This window comes from Oncorhynchus clarkii, unplaced genomic scaffold (genome assembly GCF_045791955.1).
Source record: "Oncorhynchus clarkii lewisi isolate Uvic-CL-2024 unplaced genomic scaffold, UVic_Ocla_1.0 unplaced_contig_716_pilon_pilon, whole genome shotgun sequence".
Lineage (NCBI taxonomy): Eukaryota > Metazoa > Chordata > Actinopteri > Salmoniformes > Salmonidae > Oncorhynchus > Oncorhynchus clarkii.
This window is the reverse complement of record NW_027260855.1, coordinates 7,595-35,320: the sequence shown is the minus strand read 5'-3', so window position 1 is coordinate 35,320 and position 27,726 is coordinate 7,595. Positions and strand designations below refer to the sequence as shown.

The 27,726-nt window shown below is 43.9% G+C and overlaps 1 protein-coding gene across 1 annotated transcript; it reads left to right on the top strand.

The window, feature by feature from the left end:
- Positions 1-629: 629 nt before the first annotated feature.
- Positions 630-25,328, top strand: LOC139401930 (TBC1 domain family member 16-like). Its single transcript, XM_071145948.1, has 13 exons — positions 630-843; positions 5,249-5,455; positions 6,471-6,633; positions 7,134-7,442; positions 15,379-15,573; positions 15,912-16,065; positions 16,301-16,513; positions 16,848-16,996; positions 18,949-19,083; positions 20,612-20,798; positions 20,953-21,132; positions 21,523-21,669; positions 22,637-25,328. The coding sequence occupies exons 2-13, from the start codon at positions 5,281-5,283 to the stop codon at positions 22,925-22,927; spliced, it is 2,298 nt and encodes a 765-aa protein (XP_071002049.1). The 5' UTR covers positions 630-843; positions 5,249-5,280; the 3' UTR covers positions 22,928-25,328.
- The last annotated feature ends 2,398 nt before the right edge of the window (positions 25,329-27,726 follow it).

Below are 27,726 nucleotides of genomic sequence, written 5' to 3'. Positions count from 1 at the left end.
ATTAGCCCAGCGTCGTCCGGGGTAGGCCGTCATTGTAAATTAGAATTTGTTCTTAACTGACTTGCCTAGTTAAATAAAAATAGTCTTCCCATCTGGAACATCTTCCTTATAACTCAGTGCAGTTAAGCTCAATACAGTTACATATTGTAAACTATTCTGAATTGTACAAAATATCATACCTGTAATATGGTTATGTTAGCTTATGTTTTAAATTATTTTTTGTTATTGTTTAAAACATTGCCCTCGAAATACCTTGTTTTTAAATAGTAATTTTGAAAAGTGCTGTTTATTGTTTAAATTATTGCTCATTGTCTGTCCTTGCTGCTAGTGGTTTACCTGCCATATATAAGAGTTCCAGCGGGACATCTGAGATCCGCGTCATGATGCTCCGACTCCAGCTCCACTGGTCCTGATAATGCTCATGTGAGTTCGGGATCAGCCAACTGCAGTGAAGCTTTCGGCATTGACCTCTAAAACGTCATACTATGATAAAAGGTCAGCCTTACTTAGATATATCATTGTGGTGTGTTGACGATCATTTGCTTTTGCTAATAAGACAAACATACTTCCAAATGTAAGGCGATCCTAATAGTTGACTGGTCCGTGCATTCACAGAAGCAGCCTTTATCCAGTCTGCCATCCCGGAAGCAGAGGAATTTGGGGGTTGGGTTAGAGAAACATAGCAGCTCCGCGTGCGGTAGAGAAAGACCGCACGGATACAAACACTCACACCGCGTAACAAAATACCGAAGACGTGACCTCAAACTACACGGATACAACCACCATAAACATCGCTCCGGAATGGATAAGCGGCAAAGACAGTAGTCTCGGGTGGGACAGAGGGTGAGAAAGCAAGACCGCATCGCCTGTGTTTTTGAGTGTGCATTTATTTATTAAGTCCACTGCTCGCACAGGTGTACACCGATGACCGAGAAAGAATCAAACGACCTCGTTTATTATGGATAAGGTTATGCTGTTTGTAGCCTACACGACCCCCTTATTTCCTAGGCTAGGCTATTCCTTTGGCGAACTATGCGGGTTGGTCGGGATGTGCACTGCATGTGATGGGGAGAAATTTGAGGACATAGGCCAGACAACTAGACTAAAATATGTATTCGTGATGGTAGGCTTAACTACAGATAAAATCCCTGCCCGGCCAAACCGATAGCAATGTCGGAGAGGCAGGAGAAGGACCGGGCCCGTGAAAAATAATGGTGCGGCAGCGAGAATTCCGCTGCTCCATCCTCTCCTGTCAAATTGATGTTCCCTGTCATTGGTACAATGTGTCAATAGTTGATGTAGCCTCGTCATCACGGACGGGACGCCACTCTTGAGGATACTCCTCCGTTACTATGTCGCGTAGGCTATTGATAGCCTACAGCTAAAATGTACATATGGCTATCTCATTGACTTCATATCTATCAGTTTATAGCTATAACAGGATCAAATTATAGGCCTATGCTTTGTGAATGTGATTTGGAAAGGTGAGCTAACCCAACAATTTTCAGCTCCCATTCGAGTTGTCTCACCTAGGCTACTTCCATTCAAGCTCTACTTTACTAGGTCTAATGTAAACAGAATACTTATTGCTCTGTCTGTGTCTGATACATAGTCTATTGACTCTTTGCTCATGGAAGTGAGTCAGCCTGAGGGATTGCAACTCACTGAGAGTCCATGTGGTTATTTAAAGTCCTTTAGCTGCCCCTGAGGCAGTGGTTTGGTGTCACGATCCAGATGAACAGGAGAGGCAGTTCATTATGGAAGCCTCCTCTATTCAAATGTCAGCAGCCTGACAAGTTTGTTAGCGTGGCCCGGAGGTGAACTTGGACACACTGATCTGAGGCACTGGAATCCTCTGCGTTTATAGTCATTGAGGCTGGCAGGACACAGTGGGATACTGTACTGATACACTCGCTCTGTAATCTCATTGGGGAACGTTTGGTTGTCTCAGAAAATCCTTAGGACTGTTTTGTTTGATGTTTTTCTGACAAAACATCTCCATACAGCAAGGCAGAAGGAGATGAATACTAAATTAGATTAATGGCTACAGAAAAAATGATGACCGAATGCAGACTTCACACTCACAGGAGAGTAACACGTTCTTTGGAAAGCTGTCTCCATTGTTGGAATGCTACAGTAGGACCAGTGTGAGGTGACCGAGGCTAAAGTGGAGGAGACAAGGCAATGTGTGAACACACACTGAGGTGATGACAGCATGGAAGAAGGAGAGAGCATTGTGCTATATCAGTCAGGCTCCCTGCTTAGTCATACGCTGAATATGGAATCATATCACACTCTGACCTCTTCTCGCCCTGCTGCTATCATACCGACCAGAATAACCTCAGGCTATGGATACACACAGAGAACTGGCTATAGCTGTTGTTTTACCACCAAATAACCTCTAACTTCGCTGTTTTGGTGGAGATCTCCACTGTCTATCAACTGGTTAGGGGTAGCTGTTGTCTGGGGCGATCAGAAGAAGAATGGACTATGAAATGTAGCTTTAATCTGCTGAGGTGAGGATGGAAGGTCCAGGGGGGTATAGTTGACACTGAACACCTGGTATAGTGAGTTCAGCCTGGTTTACTACTGCTCATTTGCAAGTGAATTCAATGGATTGGCTTTGTTCTGTAAGCAGTTACCATGCAAATGTTTAGGTGAGCAGCTCAGCGCTATGGTCAGAGTGGTTTTAGGATGGTTGTAGTTCTGAAGAATAGTGTGGACATGCAGTGTTCTAAGAGAGAAACTTAATCATTGTAAAGTGTTACCCGGCCAAATGAGTACCTCACTCACTCTCCCTAGCCTGGTACCCGGTCTGTTTGTGCTGTCCTGCCCTGCCAACTCCTATGATCATTGTCAGTCCAAAGACCATAGCAGTTGGCAAGACGGCACAAACATATCTGGGACCAGGCTACAGTACATACTCACTGGCCTTGCCCGGATTCCGGGTAAGAAGACTTCCTGTCCGAGTCCTGATAAGCCAGTAGGGTGAAGTTACCCCTAGATGCTGATCTTGTGTCAGTTTTGCATTTCCCCCACAAATTGTTAGAATTGGGAGAGGGGAAGCTGATCCTAGATCTTTACCGAGGGGAAACTTCACCCTGAAGCCCTGTTAACAGGAAGTCATGCGGCATAGAGTTAATCAGAGAAGGTAAACATGGCTACCTCCCAAATGGCACTCTATTCTCTATGTAGCACAGTACTTTCTACCTCGGCACATAGGGCTCTGGACTAAAGTAGTGCACCATATAGGGGATAGGGTGCCATTTGGGTCACAGGTCATGACTCCGGGTTCTCAGGAAGAGGAAAAGGAGGGAACATTCCACACATTCAGGAGTAGTGGGGCACTGGGAATGTGTTCGATGTCATAGACTGTAGTGATAGGGAACTAGGCTACATTATCATAGGGTCGCACAGAGGAACTTACATAGTATGGACCAACACTGATATGCCAGTAGCGCTAGTGGCCAATTCCAGTCATAGCAGAAAGGTTGACTGGAGTGAACAGCAAAATGATTTTGTTTACAGTCCTAGTGTAGTCTCTTTCATCAGCCGCTGTGAAAGCTATGAGTCTGGCATGAGACCAGTCATAGTGTAGTCTCTCATCAGCTGCTGTGAAAGCTATGAGTCTGGCACATGAGACTAGTCATAGTGTAGTCTCTCATCAGCTGCTGTGAAAGCTATGAGTCTGGCATGAGACCAGTCCTAGTGTAGTCTCTCATCAGCTGCTGTGAAAGCTATGAGTCTGGCACATGAGACTAGTCATAGTGTAGTCTCTCATCAGCTGCTGTGAAAGCTATGAGTCTGGCATGTGAGAGCAGTCATAGTGCACAGTTGTGTGACATGTTGAGAATAGCCATAGATGCTGACATCTGTTAGCTCCTAATAACAGACTAGGATTTCACATAGAAGGATAGACCAGGTTTGTGTAGTGTGTGTGTGTGTGTGTGTGTTTATTCAAGGTGGGGGACACACTTGCACACACGCCTACACTAACAGAGCCAAGTGTGTGAGTCAAGATGGTTGACGTGGCATAGGAAAACACTAACTGTGAGTTTTTGTTGCATGGCAGGGTTGACTTGTCGGGGTAAGAACACACTAATACTGTACAAACATCACAGTGTAACTTGAGTACAAATGTCTGTCACTGCCTTTAAATGAAAGCTCAACCTGTAAAAGAGTTAGCTTTGCCATGTATGACTATATACGTTGCCTTCAGAAACTATTCACAGCCCTCGATTTATGTTGTTATAGCCTGAATTAAAAATTAATAAAATAATATTTTTCACACCCATCTACACACAATAATAATGACAATGTGAGAACATGTTTTTAGAAACGTTAGGACATTTTAAGAGCTTTGCACACCTGGATTGTACAATATTTGCACATTATTCTTTTAAAAATTCTTCAAGCTCTGTCAAATTGGTTTGTTGATCATTTCTAGACAGCCATTTTCAATTCTTGCCATAGATTTTGAAGTAGATTTGAGTCAAAACTGTAACTAGGCCACATTGAAACATTCAATGTCGTCTTGGTAAGCAACTCCATTGTATATTTGACCTTGTGTTTTAGGATATTGTCCTGCTGAAAAGGTCATTTGTCTCCCAGTGTCTGTTGGAAAGCAGACTGAACCAGGTTTTCCCCTAGGATCTTGCCTGTGCTTAGCTCTATTTGTTTCTTTTCATACAAAAAAATCTAGATTCTCTGGTCTGATGAAACCAAGATTGAACTCTTTGGCCTGAATGCCAAGCGTCACGTCTGGAGGAAATCTGGCACCATCCCTACAGTGAAGCATGGTGGTGGCAGCATCATGCTGTGGGGATGTTTTTCAGTGGCAGGAGTCTGAAATATCACATTTATATATTCTTCATTTTACTTTTAGGTTGTGCGTATTGCACAACCTAAAAGTAAAATGAAGAATATATAAATGTGATATTTCAGTTTTTATTTTTAATAAATTAGCTAACATTTATAAAAAACAGTTTTTTGCTTTGTCATTATGGAGTATTGTGTATAGATGAGGGGAAAAGACAATTTAATACATTTTAGAATAAGGCTGTAACATAATGGAGAAAAGGTCAAGGGGTCTGAATACTTTCTGAAGGCACTCTATATATGATTTGTTCATTTGAATAGGTAAATGTCATACTGTAAAACACTAGTGCCCCATGTCCTCCATTCTGACCTGATTCTGTCTCTCCATACCTGTCCCCCTCTCTCACCTTTCCTCCTCCCCCCACCCCAGAGGATGGGCGCAGAGTCCTGGTGTCGGTGTAGATGTCTCTCGGTCGGCTCTTGCGACGCGCCTCCTCCAAGGCCTCGGACCTCCTGACCTTTAACCCAGGGTCGGCGGGTTCGCGGAATGGCTTGGACGGAGAGATCATCTTCTCCAAGAACAATGTGTGTGTGCACCCTGCCGAGCCCCTCCCGGGCCTGCCCGAACACCACCCAGGTACAGTATATAGCTGTCTAAGAGTCCCCTACATAAGGGTCCTATTCATTAGGGCACACCGTAACGAACGTCTTTGCAATGGAGAAAAGCATTTATCGGACAAGTTCAGGCAGTCCCTTCCTGTTTCAGTCCGTTTTCTTGCATTTGGTGCCTAGTACATACAACCCTGGGGTGTATTCAGTGAGCTGAACTATTCTGAACATCACAGAAATGTAATGAATAGCACTAACACGATTACCTATTCTACCTGACAATCATATTTGTTCTACACCATACATTTCTATCTGAATGTTCTGTAACATTACATCCTCCTGAACAGGCCACAGCTATGACTATAGCGTTCACCTATTCCTCTGCTGTTCTTCTCTTCCCAGTGTGTCCTATAGTGTCTCTCTCTCTTTCCACCATGTACCGATGAACTCTCACCTGAGAGATATGAGACTGTATGGTTCATTGTCTCTCACCTCTGCATTTCCTTGTTTGTTCATGAGTCAGATCTCCTTATTTCTTTTCAGGTTACTTCCTCTTTGCCTCACTTGTTTTGTGTCATACCTAGTAATGTTTCCATGTACAGTATGCCACTACTTTGTCACCTCTTCCATCATGGTATGGTATGTTAGCTATGGACAGTATATTTGTGTATCAACTTATTAAGGTTATAGATGTCTAATATATTATAGTTCTCAGGCCAAAATATTTTTCCCATGAACCAGAAGTCAGATTGACTCCAGATTTGGTATATCTATCTATCTGACTTCTGGTTCATAGGAAGAAGGTTTGTCCTGAGGAGAACTGACTGGGTTCTGGGATCCTTTTCTCTTAGTGTGATCTTCTCAAGTGACTTCGGTTCTTGTGTTTTCTTGTGTGTCCTCTTTCTCAACCTGTCTCCAATCCTCTGATGATATGATTTCATCAGGGTGAGTGTGTGTTCTCGTGTGTGTGTGTTGTTGTCTGTGTTCCTGTGTGTTTGTGGCCATGTTTCTCCATCTCTCTCATGACTCCCTTCTCTCCTCAGGGTACCTGTGTGTGCACATGGAGAAGGATGAGAGCCTGGGAACCACTCTGATCCTAACCTGGGTTCCCAACTCCCGCATCCAGAGACAGGACGAGGAGGCCCTGCGTTACATCACCCCAGAGAGCTCACCTGTCCGCAGGAACGCTCGGCGCAGGCCCCGCAGGTAGAGTGGGGGGAAGGGAACGTAATGGACTTCTGTAGCTGGTGATATTGCAATAACGGGTGTTATCGTGAAAACGACTTGTATCGCGGTAACAGGTTTTATCGTGATAACTGCTTGCATCGCGGTAACAGGTTTTATTGTGATAACTGCTTGCATCGCGGTAACAGGTTTTATTGTGATAACTGCTTGCATCGCGGTAACAGGTTTTATTGTGATAACTGCTTGCATCGCGGTAACAGGTTTTATTGTGATAACTGCTTGTATAACCTGCTTGCATCGCGGTAACAGGTTTTATTGTGAGGTGAACACTGCTTGCATCGCGGTAACAGGTTTTATTGTGATAACTGCTTGCATCGCGGTAACAGGTTTTATTGTGATAACTGCTTGTATCCTGACAACTGAGCCTGAACGTAATATAGGTGAACACTGTTTCCTTAATTTCCATCTGGTCGAATTTCATCCTCATTTTACGGTAACGCTAATGTTAACCCTACCTGCAGGCCCCACTCCCGACACCCTCCTGCCCAGGAGGAAGATGAGGACCGGGAGGAGGAGGAGAGGATTGGGAACGGAACTGGGATTGGAGGGGGCCTGGGTCTGGAGGCCAGCATAGAGCCCCCTCCTCCCCAGCAACAGCAGTCCCAGTCTGGGACGGATGAGGGGGATGAGCTGTCGGCTGACGAGGTGAGCAGGGACAGCACCATGGGCTCGGACTCAGACACCACCTTCTCCTCACCCTTCTGTCTGTCGCCCGTCAGCGAGTCCCTCTTTGAGAGCAGCGGCTCTGTGTTCCTGGACAACGAGAGCAGGTGAGCTGGGAGGGGATGGGCTTGTGTGTGTGGATAATACAGACCTTGGTTCATATTGTAATTTAAATCCTTTCAAATACTTTATCAGGGCTTTGAGTTTACATGTTATCATTAAACCAATAGAAAAAATCAGGCTAATGCAAATAAAAGTATTTCAAAGATTTCAGTATTTGAATGCAGGTCTGTTGTGTGCACGTATTTGTTTGTGACTTGTGTTAGACATGGATATGAATGGGGTGTTTTGGTGAGTTATTATCAGTTGGATTTTGTGTGAATTATCTATGCAAGTTAGCTATTGATATGCAGGGCACAAATGGAGCTGTAGTTTCCATGGTATTTATAATTTATGTATGTATTGAATCCAGTCTGTCAGTTCAGACGCTGAATATTGGTGTCTTATCTCGCAGTGGAGACATATTGAAATAGTTTAAGCATATAAGCACATGACAGAAATGCTTTTCCAATTATTTGGGTAGAGAAGCATCCAACTTGTTAAATACATATTTGAAACTGAATGCCAACAAGAACCTGCAACCATTTGCATAAATATCCTATGGATATTTTAGGTAACTGGCGATTTGATCGTTTCCCCACCACTTTATAAAAGAGTTTTAAAAAGAGAGCGAGAGAGAGCAGCAGTGGTCGTCCGTGTTTACCGGCTATAACCTTGAATCATGTTGAACCTACACTCCAGATGCCAGTTTCTCACCTCGCAAGACAGAATTTCTCACCAGATCAAGGTAGTTGTAATAGGCCAAACCTACCACATGGTGGAGCCACAGAGAAGGGGATAAGTGTACTCTTACTGTCATTGGGGGAGGTTCACACTTCACACAGCATTTTTTTAAATTAAACCTTTATTTAACTAGGCAAGTCTGTAAATTAGAATTTGTTAACTATTACTGCCTCCCAAGGCTGGATGTGTCACTGTAGGAGAGAACGGGCTGTTAAAGCAGACAATTACAAGGTTACAAGGTTCTTATTGGCAACATGGGCCAAAACACACACATTGTCCTTCGCTAAATCGATTCAATTAAAGCCGCTTAGTTAGCAGTTAGGAGTTAGCAGTTAGGAGTTAGCAGTTAGGAGTTAGCAGTTAGCACACACATTCATTATGTGGTCCATGCAGGAATTCTACCAACACTCTGCTCCAACCAACTAAACCATCTGGACTAAACCACTATCATGTTGCTGTACTGACCTTATGGCCATTCTCCTTTATACATCCCTCAGAGGTCGTTTCCACACAGAGGTATTTGGCCAGAAACACAGCCCAGGATGAGGGAGTTTGAAGTGTGTGTTTGTCCATTTAACACTGTAAGTGCAGTTAGTGTGTGACTTGGCAGCTTTCTCTTGCACTGCCTCTAACCTTTTCTTCCTCTCTCTCGCTCTCTCTCTTTTTCTTTCTCTCTTTCACTCGTTCTCTCGCTCTCTCGCTCTCTCTCTCTCTTTATCCTTCGCTAATGTTTCTCTTTAACTCAATCTCCATTTTTTTTCTCCCTGTACTTCCTCTCCCCTCTTCACCCCCTCTCCCTCCCTGGGTCTGTGTGAAACTCTCTTTGATTCCTCCCTGCTCCTGGGGTTGTTGTACTGGGCTGTGTGTCAACTGGGTGGATTAGAGGAATGGAGAGTGGTCTGGTCGGGGCCTACAGGCAGCAGCCAACCCCTCTGGAACAGCACAGCTCTCAGCTTTAATTGACACTGTTAAGGGGCCTGGGACTGGAAACATGTCACTAGGAATCATGCAGAGAGAAATAATCTGTGTGCAAGAAAGTGAGTGGGAAGAGGGAGTGTAAGAAAGTGAGAGAGTACATTATGTTGTTGTGTGGGAGAGACTGTGTATTGTAGCTTTGTGTGTGTGCATGCATGCATACGTGTTCCCAATGCTATTATTGTTTCACACTTTTGAAACTCATCTATATGGTTAAGCTATTATTGGCTCCAGTACAGCATCTATATGGCTCCAGTACAGCATCTATATGGCTCCAGTACAGCATCTATATGGCTCCAGTACAGCATCTATATGGCTCCAGTACAGCATCTATAGTTGAAGTCAGAAGTTTACAAACACTTAGGTTGAAGCCATTAAAACTCGTTTTTCAACCACTCCACAAATTTCTTGTTAATAAACTATAGTTTTGGCAAGTCGGTTAGGACAACTACTTTGTGCCTGACACAAGTAATTTTTCCAACAATTATTTACAGACAGATTATTTCACTTACAATTCCAGTGGGTCAGAAGTTTACATGCACTAAATTGACTGTGCCTTCAAACAGCTTGGAAATTTCCAAAAAATGTAATGGCTTTAGAAGCTTCTGATATGCTAATTGGCATAATTTGAGTCAATTAGAGGTGTACCTGTGGATTTATTTCAAGGCCTACCTTCAAACTCAGTGCCTCTTTGCTTGACATCATGGGAAAATCAAAAGAAATCAGCCAAGACCTCAGGAAAAAAATGGTAGAGCTCCACAAGTCTGGTTCATCCTTGGGAGCAATTTCCAAACGCCTGAAGGTACCGCGTTCACCTGTACAAACAATAGTACGCAAGTATAAACACCTTGGGACCACGCAGCCATCATACCGCTCAGGAAGGAGACGTGTTCTGTCTCCTTGAGATGAACGTACTTTGGTCCCAAAAGTGCAAATCAATCCCAGAACAACAGCAAAGGACCTTGTGAAGATGCTGGAGGAAACCGGTACAAAAGTATCTATATCCACAGTAAAACGAGTCCTATATCGACATAACCTGAAAGGCCGCTCAGCAAGGAAGAAGCCACTGCTCCAAAGCCAGACTACGGTTTGCAACTGAACATGGTGACAAAGATTGTACTTTTTGGAGAAATGTCCTCTTGTCTGATGAAACAAAAAAAGAACACCACCATCCCAACCGTGAAGCATGGGGGTGGCAGCATCATGTTGTGGGGGTGCATTGCTGCAGGAGGGACTGATGCACTTCACAAAATAGATGGCATCATGAGAAGGAAAATGATGTGGATATATTGAAGCAACATCTCAAGACATCAGTCAGGAAAGCAAGCATACTTCCAAAGTTGTGGAAAAATGTCTTAAGGGCAACAAAGTCAAGGTATTGGAGTGGCCATCACAAAGCCCTGACCTCAATGCTATAGAAAATTTGTGGGCAGAACCTGACTCAGTTACAACAGCGCTGTCAGGAGGAATGGGCCAAAATTCACCCAACTTATTGTGGGAAGCTTGTGGAAGGCTACCTGAAACATTTGACCCAAGTTCAACAATTTTAAAGGCAATGCTACCAAATACTAATTGAATGTGTGTAAACTTCTGACCCACCGGGAATGTGATGAAAGAAATAAAAGCTGAAATAAACAAGATCCTATCTGACCTAAGACAGGGAATTTTTACGGGGATTAAATGTCAGGAATTGTGAAAAACGTAGTTTAAATGTATTAGGCTAAGGTGTATGTAAACTTCCGTCTTCAACTATATATGGCTCCAGTACAGTATTCTAAACCACTGAATGTAGTGCGTCTGTAGGACAAAATTGCTATTTTTTTTCTTTAAAACTTTTAAATTCTTAATGTATCTCAAAAGTATTTTGCTGCCCTGTACAATTGTTAGAATCCTAAACATAGGTAATTAAATCATAGTGAATTTCCATGCAAATGTACAATAATATATTTATATAACAACATAAAACCTATTTTTAGCTCTCCTCCTTTCCCTGCCCTCCCCAGAGTTTTGATTAGATGTTGTGTTTATATTTTTGTTTAGTATAAAAACATGTCATGTGTTGGTCCCCTGTTTCATGAGCTGAAATATAAGATCTCAGAAATTTTCAATATGAACAAAAGCTTATTTCTCTCAAATTTTGTGCACAAATTTGCTTACATCCCTGTTAGTGAGCATTTCTCCTTTGTCAAGATAATCCATCCACCTGACAGGTGTGGCATATCAAGATGCTGATTAAATAGCATGATCATTACACAGGTGCACCTTATGCTGGGGAATTTTTTTCTTCACAAAACACATGTGAAGAACACATGTTTTGAGGGAGCATGCAATTGGCATGCTGACTGCAGGAATGTCCACCAGAGCTGTTGCTAGATAATTTAATGTTTATTTCTCTACCATAAGCCGCCTCCAACATTGTTTTAGAGAATTTGGCAGAGCCCAACCGGCTTCACAATCACAGACAACATGTAACCACGCCAGCCCAGGATCTCCACATCTGGCTTCTTCACCTGCGGGATCGTCTGAGACCAGCCACGCAGACAGCTGATGAAACTGTGGATTTGCACAACCGAAGAACTTCTGTACAACTGTCAGAAACCGTCTCAGGGAAGCTCATCTGCGTGCTGGTCGTTCTCACCAGGGGCTTGACCTGACTGCTGTTCACCAACTTCAGGGTGCAAATTCTCACCTTCGATGGCCACTGGTACGCTGGAGAAGTGTGCTCTTCATGGATTAATGCCAGTTTCAACTCTAACGGTCAGATGGCGTTGTGTGGGCGAGTGGTTTGCTGATGTCAATGTTGTGAAACCGAGTGTCTCGTGGTGAGGTTATGGTATGGGCAGACATAAGCTATGAACAAACACAATTACATTTTATCGATGGCAAGTTTGAATGCACAGAGATACCATGACGAGATCCTGAGGCCCATTGTCGTGCCATTCATCTGCCGCCATCACCTCATGTTTCAGCATGATAATGCACTGCCCCATGTCGCAAGGATCTATACACAATTCCTGGAAGCTGGAACCTGGACAACATTCCACAGGCCACATTCAACAGCCTGATCAACTCTATGTATGAAGATGTGTCGCGCTGCATGAAGCAAATGGTGGTCCCACCAGATACTGACTGGTATACTGATCCACGCCCCTACATTTTCTTTAAGGTATCTGTGACCAACTGATGCATTTCTGTAGTCCCAGTAATGTGAAATCCATTGATTAGGGCCTAATGAATTAGTTTCAATTGACTGATTTCCTCTTATGAACTGTAATTCAGTAAAATTGTTGAAATTGTTGCATATTTGTGTATTTCATTAGCTGTTGAAAAAGCAGCAGCCACACAACATAGAACATGACAACATGCAGAACACTAATAGATAAGAACACAAATGTAAAGCTACATTTAAAACATCTAAAGAAAACTGTTAGTGTGTGTCTCTTCACAGTCCGCGTTGTTCCTTGAGGTGTTTCATATTTCTTGCCTGAGTTACCATGTAGTCATTTTCCCAGTCTCTGTTCTTACTTGGGGACTGGGTTTTTGAGCTGTGATAACGGGCTGAAAAGACAACGTGGTACTTTCAACACATCAATATTTCTTACAACGATCGACAGTGATTCAGTCAATCTCTCGTCCACTCTGAGCCAGGAGTGGCTGATATGCATGTTATTGACATTGGCCCTCCATGTACATTTGAGGGCCAGACGTGCTGCTCTGTTCTGTGCCAGCTGCAGCTTTTCTAGGTATTTGTTTTGCCGCACCTGACTGGACAACTGTTTGGTTGCATGTGATGTAAAAACAAATCAGAGCATCTCTTTATCACAGACGGACCTCTCCCCATCTTTACAACAATGCAATCAATATGCTTTGCCCTTGACAGTTTACAATCTAATAGAACACCAAGAAGTGTAGTCTCTTCTACTTGCTCAACAGCCACATCATTCATTGAGTTTAGGGACCATGGGGGTTGAGCCCCAGTCTCTGGTTCTCAGGGTGACGCCAGAGCTCTGTCCCTAGGGTAGAGCATCACGTAGGTGGGGAGCTTGTAGCTGTAGCTCCCCTGACGAGGGACATGCCATTAAAACAGCTTTTCCATCAAAACATGCTGTTGACATATACTGAGTGTACTAAACATTAAGAACACCTTCCTAATATTGAGTTGCACCCCCCCCCCCCCCCCCCCCACACTACTTTTTGCCCTCAGAACAGCCTCAATTTGTCAGGGTATGGACTCTACAAGGTGTCAAGCGTTCCACAGGGATGCTGGCCCATGTTGACTCCAATGCTTCCCACAGTCGACAAATTGGCTGGATGTCATTTGGGTGGTGGACCATTCTAGATACCCGCCGGAAACTGTTGTGCATGAAAAACCCAGCACCGCTGCAGTTCTTGGCACTAAAATATTTTGTCTTGTGCATTCACCCTCTGAATGCCACACATACACAATCCACGTCTCAAAATCCTTCTTTAACCTGTTTCTTTCCATTCATCTACACTGATTGTAGTGGATTTCACAAGTGACATCAATAAGGGATCATAACTTTCACCTGGATTCAGTCTGTCATGGAAAGAGCAGGTGTTAATGTTTTGTCCACTCAGTGCATAGTCTGTGTCTAACACTGTATACATAGGCTATAGTGTAGTCGCTATAGAGAACAGCATCAGCTACTAGTGTGAATATTTAGCATTAGCTAATTGAGATCCACTGAGGTAAATGGCATTTAAAACCTCTCCGTAAGCACCCACTGTTATGTTACTGTAAGCTATCTTCACTTCATTGATTAAGTAGACGACATTTAAAACAGGTCCATGTTCAACACCTTCTGTTGATGCTGATTAGTTAACTGGAAAGCCCATAGAGACAGATAGCTTAGCAATATCTCTGACAGTTACAGTAGTTAGCATGTAGCGCAGTTTAAATATTCCTTTATTGAAGCAATGTTTTAATCAATCAAATGTTGTCAGATTTTATTCAAGCAGACCATTAAGTGTGAGACTTTTGGTTTCTGTATGTTCTCTCAGCACCTCAATGTAATACAATAGGCCTATGACGCAGACCTGGGTTCAAATACTTTTAAAAATCATTTCAAATTCTTCTGCCGGGCTTGATTGAGATTTCCTGTTGCAATGGAACCGATAGACAAGTCCAAAATCTGCAACGCCCGTTCACCGGGCACTCCAGACAGATTTCAAATAGTTTTTGAACCCAGGTCTGCTATGACTAGGTTTATATTGAGGCAGAGAGAATCTCCCCACTCCTCTGTGCTGTAGTGTCCCAGGACTGGGACCTTGTTCATGATTTGATACATGATCCAGAGGGCAGTGAATCTGACCAATGAGGTGAGACCTTGCTGTCTCGATGGATCTCACATTATTTTCCCATATACAGGTATGTGACAACCCGAGACATGATCAATTCACTACCATTGATTTAGTTTGAAACTGACCAGCTCTGGCTCCTCTCATGGGACCAATAGGCTGTTTGTATTTATTATGGACTTAGAGAAATACTGTTCCATCGGCATACAAGGAAACAGCATTTACATGTGAATGTTTTCCATATGATTGACTTGTGTTTACTGGCCCTATTTGCAATTAATACGTCACTGTGCTTCTCAGGTCTGGCTCTCCGAGACTTGTCATGGGGTGTGTTTTGGTTGTTAATTGTTTGATTTACCCCCTTACCCAGGTGTGTGTGTGTGTGTTTTAACGCAGTAGAGGAACCCCCAGCTCGGGTTACAGTGCCGGGGAAACAAACAGTGGCCGTGGGGGAATGACTGGGGAAATTGGAAGGCAGACGCTGTGACGTGTGTGTGTGTGTACAGTTTCTGTTGTGTGCACTGTGTGTGTGTGTGATGTGCGTGGTTCCCCCCCTGCACAGTAACCGCCATGCATTCTTCTCTGTCCCATGGTCTAAGCCAGAACAATCCCAGGACATAAAGCAAGGAACCACAACAGGGCAGTAAAATAGACTCCTGATATTCAACACTAGTCACAAACAGTACATGTTTGTACAAACAGTACCCTGTTTGCCATATCTATGCTTATGTGTTGTTAGAATTACATCTGTGTGCAATGCAATGATTCTCCAAAATCATGGTCCCATCAGTTTCCCTTAGACGCTGATCTAAGGTCTGTTTTGCATTGAGCCAGTAATAGTTGTGGGTGTAAGTTTATCTGATCCTATAACCAACTCAACTTCTCCCCCCCCCCTCATTTTCTCAGGGAGCTGTGCGACGAGTCCATGACCCATTCGGCTAGCTCCGCCTCCAGCCTGGACAGCCACGCTCCCTCTGAGAACAACAGCCAATTGCAGGGCATGCGGTGGGAGGAACAGCAGAAGGTGCTGGCGTTGGAGCAGCTGGGGGGAGTGTTCCGGGTCGACCTGGGTCACATGAGGTCGCTCCGCCTCTTCTTCAGGTCAGCCAGGGGTCATGTGGGGTCATGTTGTCTGGATACTTTAAGACCTCAGGAACTTTACTCTCATAACAACTCACCTGCATACAGTTGTGTTGTTTGGCCTGTGAGGGTAAAGGGGAGGATTATCATTGTCCAGCGATTACAAAAATGAAAAGTCACTTCAGAAACTGGGCCTATATGTATGTAAAAAATGACTGTATTTGACAATCCAGGAAAGGTTTCTGAAATTCTTCTCCAACTGAGAGTTTGCTGTATATGTTATAAGCCATGTTTTAGCAGTGCAGTAACATTGTATGTGTGTTTCTTTCAGCCAGTGTTTCTGTATGTTGTGATTCCAGTGATGATGCGTGTAATAGTGGTCAGCTGGTGATCGCCAGCAGGGAGAGCCAGTATAAGGTCCTCCACTTCCACCACGCAGGTCTGGACAAGCTGGCTGAGGTCTTCCAACAGTGGAAGTGCTGCAGAGAGACGCAGCTCAAAGACCAGGTGAGGCATGTTAGCATTGGGGCTAGATATCATGTTCCTACAGTGTTAGCATTGGGGCTAGATATCATGTTCCTACAGTGTTAGCATTGGGGCTAGATATCATGTTCCTACAGTGTTAGCATTGGGGCTAGATATCATGTTCCTACAGTGTTAGCATTGTGGCTAGATACCATGTTATTTCAGTGTTAGCATAATGGCTAGTTCCTTGATATCTCTCGCTCTCTGCCCCACACCCATCTGTCTCGCTCCCTCTCTTCCCCCCACCTATCGATCTCTCTTTCTCTTCCAGGTAGTGGATGAGAAGTCATGTATGCAGTTCTCCATCCGGAGACCCACCCTGCCGTCCTCTGAGACCCACCCGGAGGAACGTCTGTACCGCCGCCTGGACGTCACCACCTGGCTCCGACACCTCAACCACAACGGACAGGTGGAGGAGGAGTACAAGCTACGCAAGGTGAGTGTGTAGCTGGGATAAGACCTTGGAAGACTGACAAACTTGCTTACATTTGTATACGATCACGTGTCTCTATTATGCATGGGAATATTTGAACAGATTTCTTAACTAAAAATGACATGGAGCTGATTTCCTGGTGTTTTTAGTCTCATGTCAAAAACTTTTTCTTAAAAATTCTCCCAATAAATGGGGGGCCAAATAAAACCACCACAGCACTAATTCGGCCAATGGGCCACCAGTTGGGGAACCCTGGTGTAGTTACTGTAAATAACATTGTTGAATTCTAGACTTCTACTACCCAGGCTGATCATGTCCTCTCCGTCCCCCCCCTCAGGCCATCTTCTTTGGGGGCATTGACCCATCCATCCGCGGGGAGGTGTGGCCCTTCTTACTGCACTACTACAGCTGTGACTCCTCCTCCCAGGAGAGAGAGGCCTGGAGACTGCAGAAACGCTCTGAGTACCACCACATCCAGCAGAGGAGGTAGGTGGCTGGGGGGTTTACTATAACTAATGGCTCTCCATCCAGGGGAGCTGCACTGCTGCTGACCGTGTGTGTGTGTGGGTGGGGGGGGGTTCTATTGTGTTGTTTTCGATGAAAGAAGGACATTCATAACAATGGTACATACAGTATGTGGTTAATTTATACAAAGGAATAAGGTGGCACCAAGCCATATCCTGCTAACTGTTACACACACACACACACACCTTGTGGTTTCACTTTGCAAATGGAGCAATCAATAGACACAATTACAGAACGTTGTTATGGGAGTGCTGGGTGTAAATTAACAGGCCTCCTGGGTAAAAACATGTAATCGCTGATCAAATCATATTCTCATATTCTACTCTCATATTCTATCAATATGCTCGAAATGCACACACCACGCACGCACACACCACGCATGCACACACCACACACACACTAAAAGAGAGTAAAGGGTTCAACCAGTCATTTATTTGAACCTCCCAGCGTTACTTGTCTGTCTGTCCCTAATCCTTTTTCTTTTTCAATACATTTACATTTGACATTTGAGTCATTTAGCAGACGCTTGTCTAGAGCCACTTTCAGGAGCAATTCGAGTTAAGTGCCTTGATCCAGGGCACATTGGCAGATGTTTCACCTAGTCGGCTTGGATATTCGAACCAGCGACCATTTGGTTAATGGCCGTTTGCTCTTAACCGCTAGGCTACCTAAGCTTCCACACAGTGTGCATGTTTGCACAGGTGTGATGCACGAGTGCACAGAATTGATATGATAATTGTCTGGTCTTCAGCGGAATGGCGTATTAACCTTTAGATTACATCAGAAAATGTCATCCAAACCAGCCAATTAGACGCTCTCTTCCTCCTGTGATGTGATGAGGCTGATGGAAAAACACTTGACTGAGCCTCCGGGGGCCATTGGCTCATCATTAAGACCCTGGAACTACAGTCTCGGCCTTCTAAAGGTGGTGGCACCGGTAACACTCTACTTAAAGCCTGCAGATATGATGCATTATGATACAGGTATAATAACTGATTAGACTTGTCATGAACATGTATGACACCCTTATAATCATCTGTTTGTGATCCTGACTAACGACCAGCCCCTGTTAATTAAATCAATTAGTTCTGTATGGAAATAAAACATTACATTATTTATATAAGTCACATTTTGAAGAATCAATTATTGCTTGTTTGATTTGATGTTCTGTGCTGTAGCCAGTACTGTTGAAGATGTTAAACATGGATGATCCTGCTGGAGAGGAGAGAGATGTCAGTATATACCTGTTCTGAACAAACACTGGAGGAGGAGAGGGTTGTGGAGAGTTGATTCAGTTTGCTCATCTATTTTCTACAAGGTCTGGTGTCTCTGTGGTCTTACATGTTAATGTTGAGTTACACGATTAGGGGATTCTGGTAGCAGGACCAGGTACAGCTGCTGACAGTTCTCCAGAAAGGGAAGAAGAGGGAGAGTGAGGCATGGAGGTAGAGAGGGGACAAGGGACTGGGAGAGAGGGATCAAGGGACTGGGAGAGAGAAGGGAGTGAGGGAGGAGACGCCGAGGGAGAGGCAGACAAACACAGACCCAGAAAGTAAACAGTTGCGTGAAGTTGCATCAGGCCCAGTGTTATTGTTCCTGGCGGGGCTCAATGGAAAACAAATAGTGTTAATGAAATCCCCTCTGCTCTGCTCGTTAGGGTAGGGGTCAGGTCCTCCGTGTTCAGGTTCTCAGCCAGAGAGTGATGGGAGGGGGTTAGGGTTAGATCATAGGTTGTTTAAGTGGTTTACATTGCCCCAACATCCTCACCCTACCCTTTTCCTGACATCCTATCAAGGGTTAAATTAAAAGTACATTTTTGAAGTTGAGTAACTGCCCTTAAGTTTGGTTGACATTAGTGCGTAGCCCCAGTATTTAACCCAGTAAAAACCCCTGTCTGTCCCTGCCATGCCCAGGTTGTCTATGAGTCCTGAGGAGCACAGTGACTTCTGGAGGAAGGTTCAGTTCACCGTGGATAAGGACGTGGTGAGAACAGACCGCAGCAACCACTTCTTCAGGGGAGAGAACAACCCCAATGTGGAGATCATGAGGTCAGGACAGATGGCTCTGTCTGGGTATTTCCCTCTCTTCTCTTACACTTTCTCTCCCCTACCACTTGTCTTTCCTCTCATCTCTATCCATATCCTTCCCTCTGTCACTCTTTATTCTACATTTCACTCTCTCCTCTCTTACCACTCTTTTCTCCTCCCTTTCTTCCTCACCTTTTCCATTTCTCATCTTTCCTATCCCATAGTCCAGTGCACAGGAGGTAATATTGTACATGAATATCATATTCTGAACCCTGGGGGAAGCTAGCTAATGACTTTCATGCTTTATTGACTCCCAGTAAGTTGTTAGAGCACTAGTTCTGATGCATACTTACAGCTAATAGCTTCCTAAATGAAGGAGCTAAAGGCTTTCAAAACCAGGCTGTTAAGTGACTCATGGCTGGTTCTCGGTATTGGTAAAAGTAACTGGGTCAAGTAGAGTAGGGGTGGGGGAGGTTAGAACTCTCATGTATTATTATGGACCAATATTGTCTCACCACTTTTCATATTTGTCTTATTCATTCGCTTACTCTGTTTTAATGCCATAGTGTTGTTTAGCTTTAAGTTCCTCTGTGTCCACATCACTAAGGACTGATCATGGTCCACACACTCCAACACAGTCGTGAAGGCACAACAACACCTCTTCCCCCTCAGGAGGCTGAAAAGATTTGGCAGGGACCCTCGGATCGTTATAAAGTTCAACAGCTGCACCATTGAGAGCATCTTGACTGGCTGCATCACCGCTTTGTTTGGCAACAGCTTGGCATCCGACCGCAAGGCGCTATAGAGGGTAGTGTGTACGGCCCAGTACATCACTGGGGCCGAGCTTCCTGCCATTAAGGACCTCTATACTAGGCGGTGTCAAAGGAAGGCCCTAAAAATGATCAGACTCCAGCCACCCACGTCATAGACTGTTCTCTTTGCTACCGAACGGAAAGCGGTACCAATGCACCAAGTCTGGAACCAACAGGACCCTGAACAGCTTCTACCCCCAAGCTATAAGACTGCTAAATAGTTAGTCCGGGTGGCTATTGGTTAACTGTTTAACTATCTTCATTGACCCTTTTTGCCTTAACGTTTTTGACTAACTGCATACACTGCTGTGACTGTTTATTATCTATCCTGTTACCTAGTCACTTTATAGGGCCCTACCTATATGTACATATCTACCTCAATGACCTCGTACCCCTGTACATGGACTCTGTACTGGTACCTCGTGTATATAGCCAAGCTATCATTACTCATTGTGTATTTATCTCTCTGAATAGTTAGGATGAGAAGTAAGCATTTCACTGTTGGTCTACACCTGTTTACAAAGCATGTGAAAAATACAATTTGATTTGGTCTAAATTGATTGTTTTAACGACAGTGTCTAAACATCTATACGACCTGTTGGTTAGGGTGATGGGTTAGTATGACTTTGTATGTAAAACTTTATGTATGACTTAGTATGAGGTAATATGTATAACTTAGTATGAGGCGACTATGATCTCTTGATATTGTCTGTGGTGGTGTTCCTCTCTTCCTCCAGGTGTGTGCTGCTGAACTACGCGGTGTTCAACCCAGAGATGGGCTACTGCCAGGGCATGTCTGACCTGGTGGCCCCCCTGCTGACCGAGGTGCAGGATGAGAGTGACACGTTCTGGTGCTTCGTAGGCCTGATGGAGAACACCATCTTCATCAGCTCTCCCCGCGACGAGGACATGGAGAGACAACTGGTAAGGGGACAGAGAAAGTGTCTTTCTCTCTTTTTATTACACACACTTTTCTCTCTCGCTATCTGTGATTCTCGTGTTTTATTTTGTGTGTGTGTGTGGTGTTACATTCATATCCACATTAGTGCCCTAACCATCTCTCTCTCCCGCGTTCCAGATGTACCTGAGGGAGCTGTTGCGTCTGATGCTGCCCCGGTTCCACCAGCACCTGACCCAGCTGGGGGAGGACGGCCTACAGCTGCTGTTCTGTCACCGCTGGCTCCTACTCTGCTTCAAACGGGAGTTCCCCGACACAGAGGCCCTGCGTATGTGGGAGGCCTGCTGGGCACACTACCAGGTACCCAAGTTTACATCAGCATACGCACAGCAACATCATGTTGTACATGGCATTGGTGTACACGGAGCAACATCATCATGTTGTACATGGCATTGGTGTACACAGAGCAACTTTATCATGTTGTACGTGGAATTGGTATACATAGAACAATACAAACACACAACATTAGCATACATACACCAATATCAAACAATGTGTATTAGCAACTGTGTGTAACAATGTTAGGAGTTTATAGCCTGCCATAGGTATAACCATCATTCATACAACACACTAGTTATGGAGATTAGAGTTGGATGTAGACACAACCAGACACACAAACTGTACTGTAGGCAGGCTCTCCACAGTCCATTATAAATGTACTTTGTCAATAACACGCTATCGCTCCCTCAGACGGACTACTTCCATCTGTTTGCGTGTGTGGCCATCATCGTGCTGTACGGTGATGACGTGACGGAGCAGCAGTTAGCCACCGACCAGATGTTGCTCCACTTCAGTAACCTCTCCATGCACATGAACGGGGAGCTGGTGCTGCGCAAGGTAACGTTAGCATGACGATGCGTTACTCCATCCAAGGCTGGGCCACTTTTCCTCATGCTATGCTAGGCTATACTAGCATGTTATGCAACGCTAGCATTTTACCCTCTAGTTAGCATACTATGGTGGCTGTTTAATTCTTAACTCATCCCCTCAGTGTACACTCATCGCCTGCGCCGAAGGGATTTAAAAGGAATGGCGTTTGTAATACAACAAAGCATAATAGTCCTTGTTGCTCCCCAGCCCTCAAGGAGTCTTGAAATACTTGCTGTGATCCTGCCATGTTGAGGATTTCTGAGTCATGGCCGGTAGTGTCTCTGTCTTCTCCTCATGTTTATGGATGCCATGTTGAGGATTTCTGAGTCATGGCTGGTAGTGTGTCTCTGTCTTCTCCTCGTGTTTATGGATGCCATGTTGAGGATTTCTGAGTCATGGCCGGTAGTGTCTCTGTCTTCTCCTCATGTTTATGGATGCCATGTTGAGGATTTCTGAGTCATGGCCGGTAGTGTGTGTATGTTTATGGATGCCATGTTAGTAGTGCTGCTGCAGCAGCAACAGCACATTTTAGCATGCAGGTGTTAGGACTGTTATAGAACCCCTATCAGGTTTGATGTGTCTGAACAGCTCAGCCCTATTTAGTTTAAATTAGATCACGTTAATTGATTTTGGCTGTGTTAGATCATGTTCTTCCACGTCTGAAGGAGCTATTGATTTAGTCAAATGTTATTCAAATCTCCATGATACTAAGTGTGATACTGTTAGCTGTTTTGTAAGTCTTGAGGTATAGCTTCTTCGCTGCCTTCTGTTTCCTCCTTTCTACGTGTTTTCCTCGTGTTTAACCTTTCTCTCATTCACTGCCACTCCTCTCCTCCAGTCCCTTGTTCTCTCACATGCTCTCTTTCTCTCCATTCCTTGACTCTCTCTTACGTTCTCTCTCTTCCTTTCTCTCTCCCACCCTTCCTACTACCAGGCCCGTAGTCTGCTCTACCAGTTCCGTCTGTTACCCAGAATCCCGTGCAGCCTCCATGACCTGTGTAAGCTGTGCGGTCCAGGGATGTGGGACAGTCGCTACATCCCGGCCGTGGAGTGTTCTGGGGAGCACCCCGACTCCCAGAGCTGCCCCTATGGAGGCACAGCCACCCCCCAGCCCTCAGCCTCCCCGTCACCCTCACCCTCCCCCTCACCCAACCCCACCCCACTCCCCGAGGGCAAGAGAGGCTCCAAGACCAGAGACATCTTCATGTTTCGGAAGCAGTCCTGAGTTTAAATAGGGGGGAGGGAGACAATGGTGCTAACTATAACTTTTGAGTAGATCAGAAGCTGCAGTACCACTTTTCTGCCACTAGGATTCCCAACATACTGTATGTGCTTCTCTCTGATACTTCTCTTCACGCTCTCCCCCTTTTCACAATCCCCATCTTATTAAAAGGATTTTCCACCTGATCCTTTTGTCCGATGTGACATGGAACACTGCCTTATAAGAATGTATATTTATTTGGAACATTCAGTACCACAGACACTTGGCACTACGTTTCCCATGAAGAAGCTGCTGCTCTGCTATTGGAGGAGATTGGACAATCATCACTCTGTTGGACTGTAACCTTTCAGGGTCCACACTGTGGTCTAAGGTTGCTGGACTGGATTCAATGTGACTCCAACGGTCAAATACTGACTTGAAGGGGAATTGTCGAGATTTGAACTCCATTGAAAGGTTTTCATATGCTCACAATGGAATGTTTGTGTGAATAATGGAATGATATATTATCTCAGCATATTGCAATCAGGCTCAAGCCTATTAACACGACACACGTATAAACCTCCATCAACCAAGAGAGGCAAGCTGTCATTTCAACTGTCACTAAGTTAGATATTGTTACTTTTCAAATCATATTTTTTTTCTGTTCCCTTCAAAGAGGGAGTGTGTGTATTTGTGGGTTTGCGATTACAATATTTAGCAATATAGTACGATTATATCCTTGCATGAGCAACCCTTTAAGGATAAAGGGCACAACCTGTTTAGCGAATAACACAAAGCGCAAAACAGAGGTGTGTGTGTGTATATAGGAAACTGTTTCCACAACAAGTTTTCTACAAACATCCTTATCAGACTCCTGTTCAGAAACCTGCTCATTTATTCTTACATTATCAGATGACACTGCCTGTCAGGCTGAAGGAAGGTGGGATTTCATTTATCTTTGATAAGAGGGGATATGAATAAATATGGCATCTATCAAAGCAATAGGGATTAATAAATAAAAAGTTAGACTAGATGTAGAGCTTAAATATGTGATGGTTGTGGATATCCCACCACTACCAGTCAGTGTACAGTTTGGTCAGCTAGCTACATATCGAATATGAGATCATGTGTTTAAGTTTACTTTAAGTTTGTTTTTGTTAAATGTCAGATAGGGCGGTTGTGTAAAAGCTCAGTGTTTTTGTTTTTCCATATCTAGAAACACATTGACCTCCACCTTGACCTCCAAGTGAATGAACACCACCATCGTTGTCACTGCACTAAACAATATTATAATTCATTAGATTTGTACAGCACAGCTTCCATCAAATACAATGAAATCTCAAGGTTCTTCACCTGCACAAACCAAGTGAATTTGTCCATATGAATGTATCCACTTTGTTACTTTCTATTCTCTTGACTGTTTATTTCACGTGTGTGTGTAAACAGCAGTGACCTCCCAACATCTGGTAATGAGTTGGGGAGCAGTCACCAATAGGCCTCCACTGACTGATCTCCTCAATTACACAACACATCATCACAGAGCGGGTGAAAGAAAACCAACCAAAGAGGAATGGCAGCTCTGTACCCAACCTGCTCCAAATACTATTTGAAATCATTTAAAATGGTTTATTTGTGGTTGAGCGAGCTTGCCTGGCTGAGTAATGGGCCAATAGATTAGTCCCAAAAGGCAGGCAGATGACACCAAAAGCTTAAAGTATTTAAAGATTGTAATTATTTAATTAAAATGTATTTCTCAGAGAACTATCAAGGCCTATCAAGTGAAGTGTTGAGATCTGCATGTTTCCTGTAATCTGTGAGTTGTCACGGTGGTGAGGGTTCTGGGGGTGGGTGTTAGAGTGCCACTCCTGGGGGAAAAACATCTTCAAATTGCCACTAAAAGGTAACATTAGGATCTTCAAGCTGCTTCCCCTCTCTCTCCTGCTCAACATGCAGTCTCTGCAAATGACATGCATTACTGGCCCCTGCGTCCATTAGTCATCTGTGGCTGCTGCTCGCTGAAAAAGCCTGGAGATTTAGAAGATTGTACCAACCACTTTATAAAGGGCTAACCGATGGATGGTAACGTGGTTTGGAAAATAATTGGGTGGCAAGGCAGCGGGGCTTTGTGTGTGTGTTTATTTACTTGCTTATCTCGATTCTTCATCTCTTTCCATGGACTGTTTATCTCACGTTGAAACTGTTTCTGAACGTGAGTCACTGTAACATGTCTTTGGGTTTAGTTATATTTCAAAATGTTTGTGACCGAGTTATCACTGAATGTGGAGTTCTATAAGGTTCTATAATAATACACAGGCCACTGATGAGGGCCTACTGTGGTCCTATGCTGTAGTGTAGTCAACACATACAAGACTGGCTTTCACATGCTGCAGGGCCGTGGTGAAGGCAGAAACGTTGGTGATTTCAAATAAATGGTGTAAATGGAACTTATTTTTCACATACTTTTCTCTCTGCATTCTGACCTTGAACTTAAGCATGAGGAAATGCATGTGCCAGCCAGCTCTTCATTTGGGAGGAGATCACATAAATGGCGGTCTGGCAGAGGTGTGTCTACAGATACTCTACTTGATTTCTGACCTTCCCTAATAACTTCCACACCGTTATGCTATTGTTCCATGAAGTAGGATTTGTGATTATTCCCTAAACATAAATGTGTGTAAAATCACTGTTTTTAAATCTAATGGTGGGTTCTGAAATGGAGACAATTATCCACTGATTGTACAAAACATTAGGAACATGACTCAATTTGTCAGAGCATGGACAACAAGGTGTCAAACCTTCCACAGGGATCCTGGCCCGTGTTGACTCCAATGCTTCCCACAGTTGTGTCAAGTTGGCTGGATGTTCTTTGGGTGGTTGACCATTCTCTATACACACAGGAAGTGGTTGAGTGTGAAAAACACAGCAGTGTTGCAGTTTTTGACACACTCAAACGGTTGCCCTGGCACCTACTACCATACCCTGCTCAAAGGCACTTAAATATTTGTTCTTGGCCATTCACCCTCTGAATGGCACACATTACACATGTCCATGTCTCAAGGCTTAAACATCCTTATTTAACCTGTCTCCTCCCCTTCATCTACACTGATTGAAATTAAAATAACAGGTGACATCAATAAGGGATCATAGCTTTCACCAGGATTGGCCTGGTCAGTCTGTCATGGAAAAGCATGCTTTCTACACTGTGTGTATGTTTTCATGGCTATCTTTCCATATTGTGAACACATTCTCAATAGTCTACTAGTCTGGTGCCGACCAAATTCAAATTAAAGGTACACGGTATTAAAGGGATTATTTTAGATGAAAGAACAGAAAAACAAATTTAACAACAACTCCCTCTTCAAATTGGTAGGCTACCCAGCGGGTGTGTATTCTGGGGTGGAATTATATTTATCGAGTGTGCGCAAGGGAGCCACACCCGCAAACCTTGTTACACACCTTCATTCGGTAAAAGCCGATTTATGGTCAATTGGATATCTGCAGAACCAGTACAGCATTTACAGCAATAGGGCCTCTGCAGAAGTCAGAGCATTCAGACTGCTGTCATAGGCATCCAATAAATAGTTCTGCACCGCACCACTCGTAGTGATTCAGGGCTAATCTCTATAAGCATCCATTTAATTACGAGCAACTGGCTAAACGAAAAGATTAGACCTTACCGCTTCTGAGATGTTGGAGTCCGTTTCCCGGTGCTTGATATAAGAGCACAGCCAAGATAGCATGAAGTTTAAAGGCTGCACTGTTTTCCCACCTGCATCTCCATCCTGAATCTTCTCTGCCCCCCAGAAAAATTAGCCAACATTTAGGCTATTGTTTATATGTGTATTTCAGGTAAACATCGGAGTATAATGCTGGTATGGAAGTCAACCCAAATACATGTCCATGTCATCGTTACCAATCAACTGCATTACAGTTAAAAACGACTGTCTACCACCACCCATTTCTCTATGCTAGCTATGCTAATCAGCTAATACAAACGGGAGTTAGCACTTAGCAGTCACTTCTTCTAAACCTGAAAAGTGTTTCTTCTAAATGAGCAACCACTTCTAAATGTTATGCAGCGAAAACAATCAGATTTTAGTAGCCACATTGTGAGCCTGTTGCAATACCTCAATCATGACGGATTTGATAAATATCCACTTTGTTAGAATCAGATTTGTTGAATATGCGCCTATTCACTCACTGTCCTTCTACCCCAAACGGTCTGAATTCCATTAACCTCTTTACCGCGTCTATCCCCATTACATCCCCGATCTCTTTCCAGGAGTTAAAATACCTTTTGGTATCTTTTGAAATCCAAACAAAAGGTATCATAAAGATGTATTTTATTTGTGATCTAGTTATAATAGCATTTTGTCAAAGATTCTCCATGTGTGTTGTCAAGGAAGTGAGTTTGTGTTTATACAGGATGTACCGCCCCCACCTACCGTCAACCAATCATGTCAATGTGGAGCTATGCGGAGCCCTCCACATTGTTACAACATTTAGGAGGTGCATGACAACGCAGTACAGAGCTCAATTTGGCCTCTGCAAGCTACCGGAGGCTCCTCAATTGTTTCACGCGTCCATACGGAGCCTCCGGACCACATTCCTAGATCAACCATAAATCTTCTTTAAGTCTGAATAGCAACTACTGAGAAGTGAGTAGGAAAAGGCATACATTTCCTATGTCTGAATCGGACCCCAAATGAAAGAGAACTCAAAAACAGCGACAGACTACTTGGACTTGTCAAATAAGAAACCATTTTTCTGTTTTCCATTTGAAACTGTTTTAAAATGATTTCTGTTGCTAACAAACAAGAACC

What these genes read in the sequence shown, in the direction of transcription:
- LOC139401930 (XM_071145948.1), top strand. Translation starts at nt 5,281, where the DNA reads ATGTCTCTCGGTCGGCTCTTGCGACGCGCCTCCTCCAAGGCCTCGGAC. An exon ending in CCTGCTGGGCACACTACCAG is followed by an intron (nt 21,133 to 21,522) that starts GTACCCAAGTTT and finishes TCGCTCCCTCAG; the next exon opens with ACGGACTACTTCCATCTGTT. An exon ending in GGGAGCTGGTGCTGCGCAAG is followed by an intron (nt 21,670 to 22,636) that starts GTAACGTTAGCA and finishes TCCTACTACCAG; the next exon opens with GCCCGTAGTCTGCTCTACCA.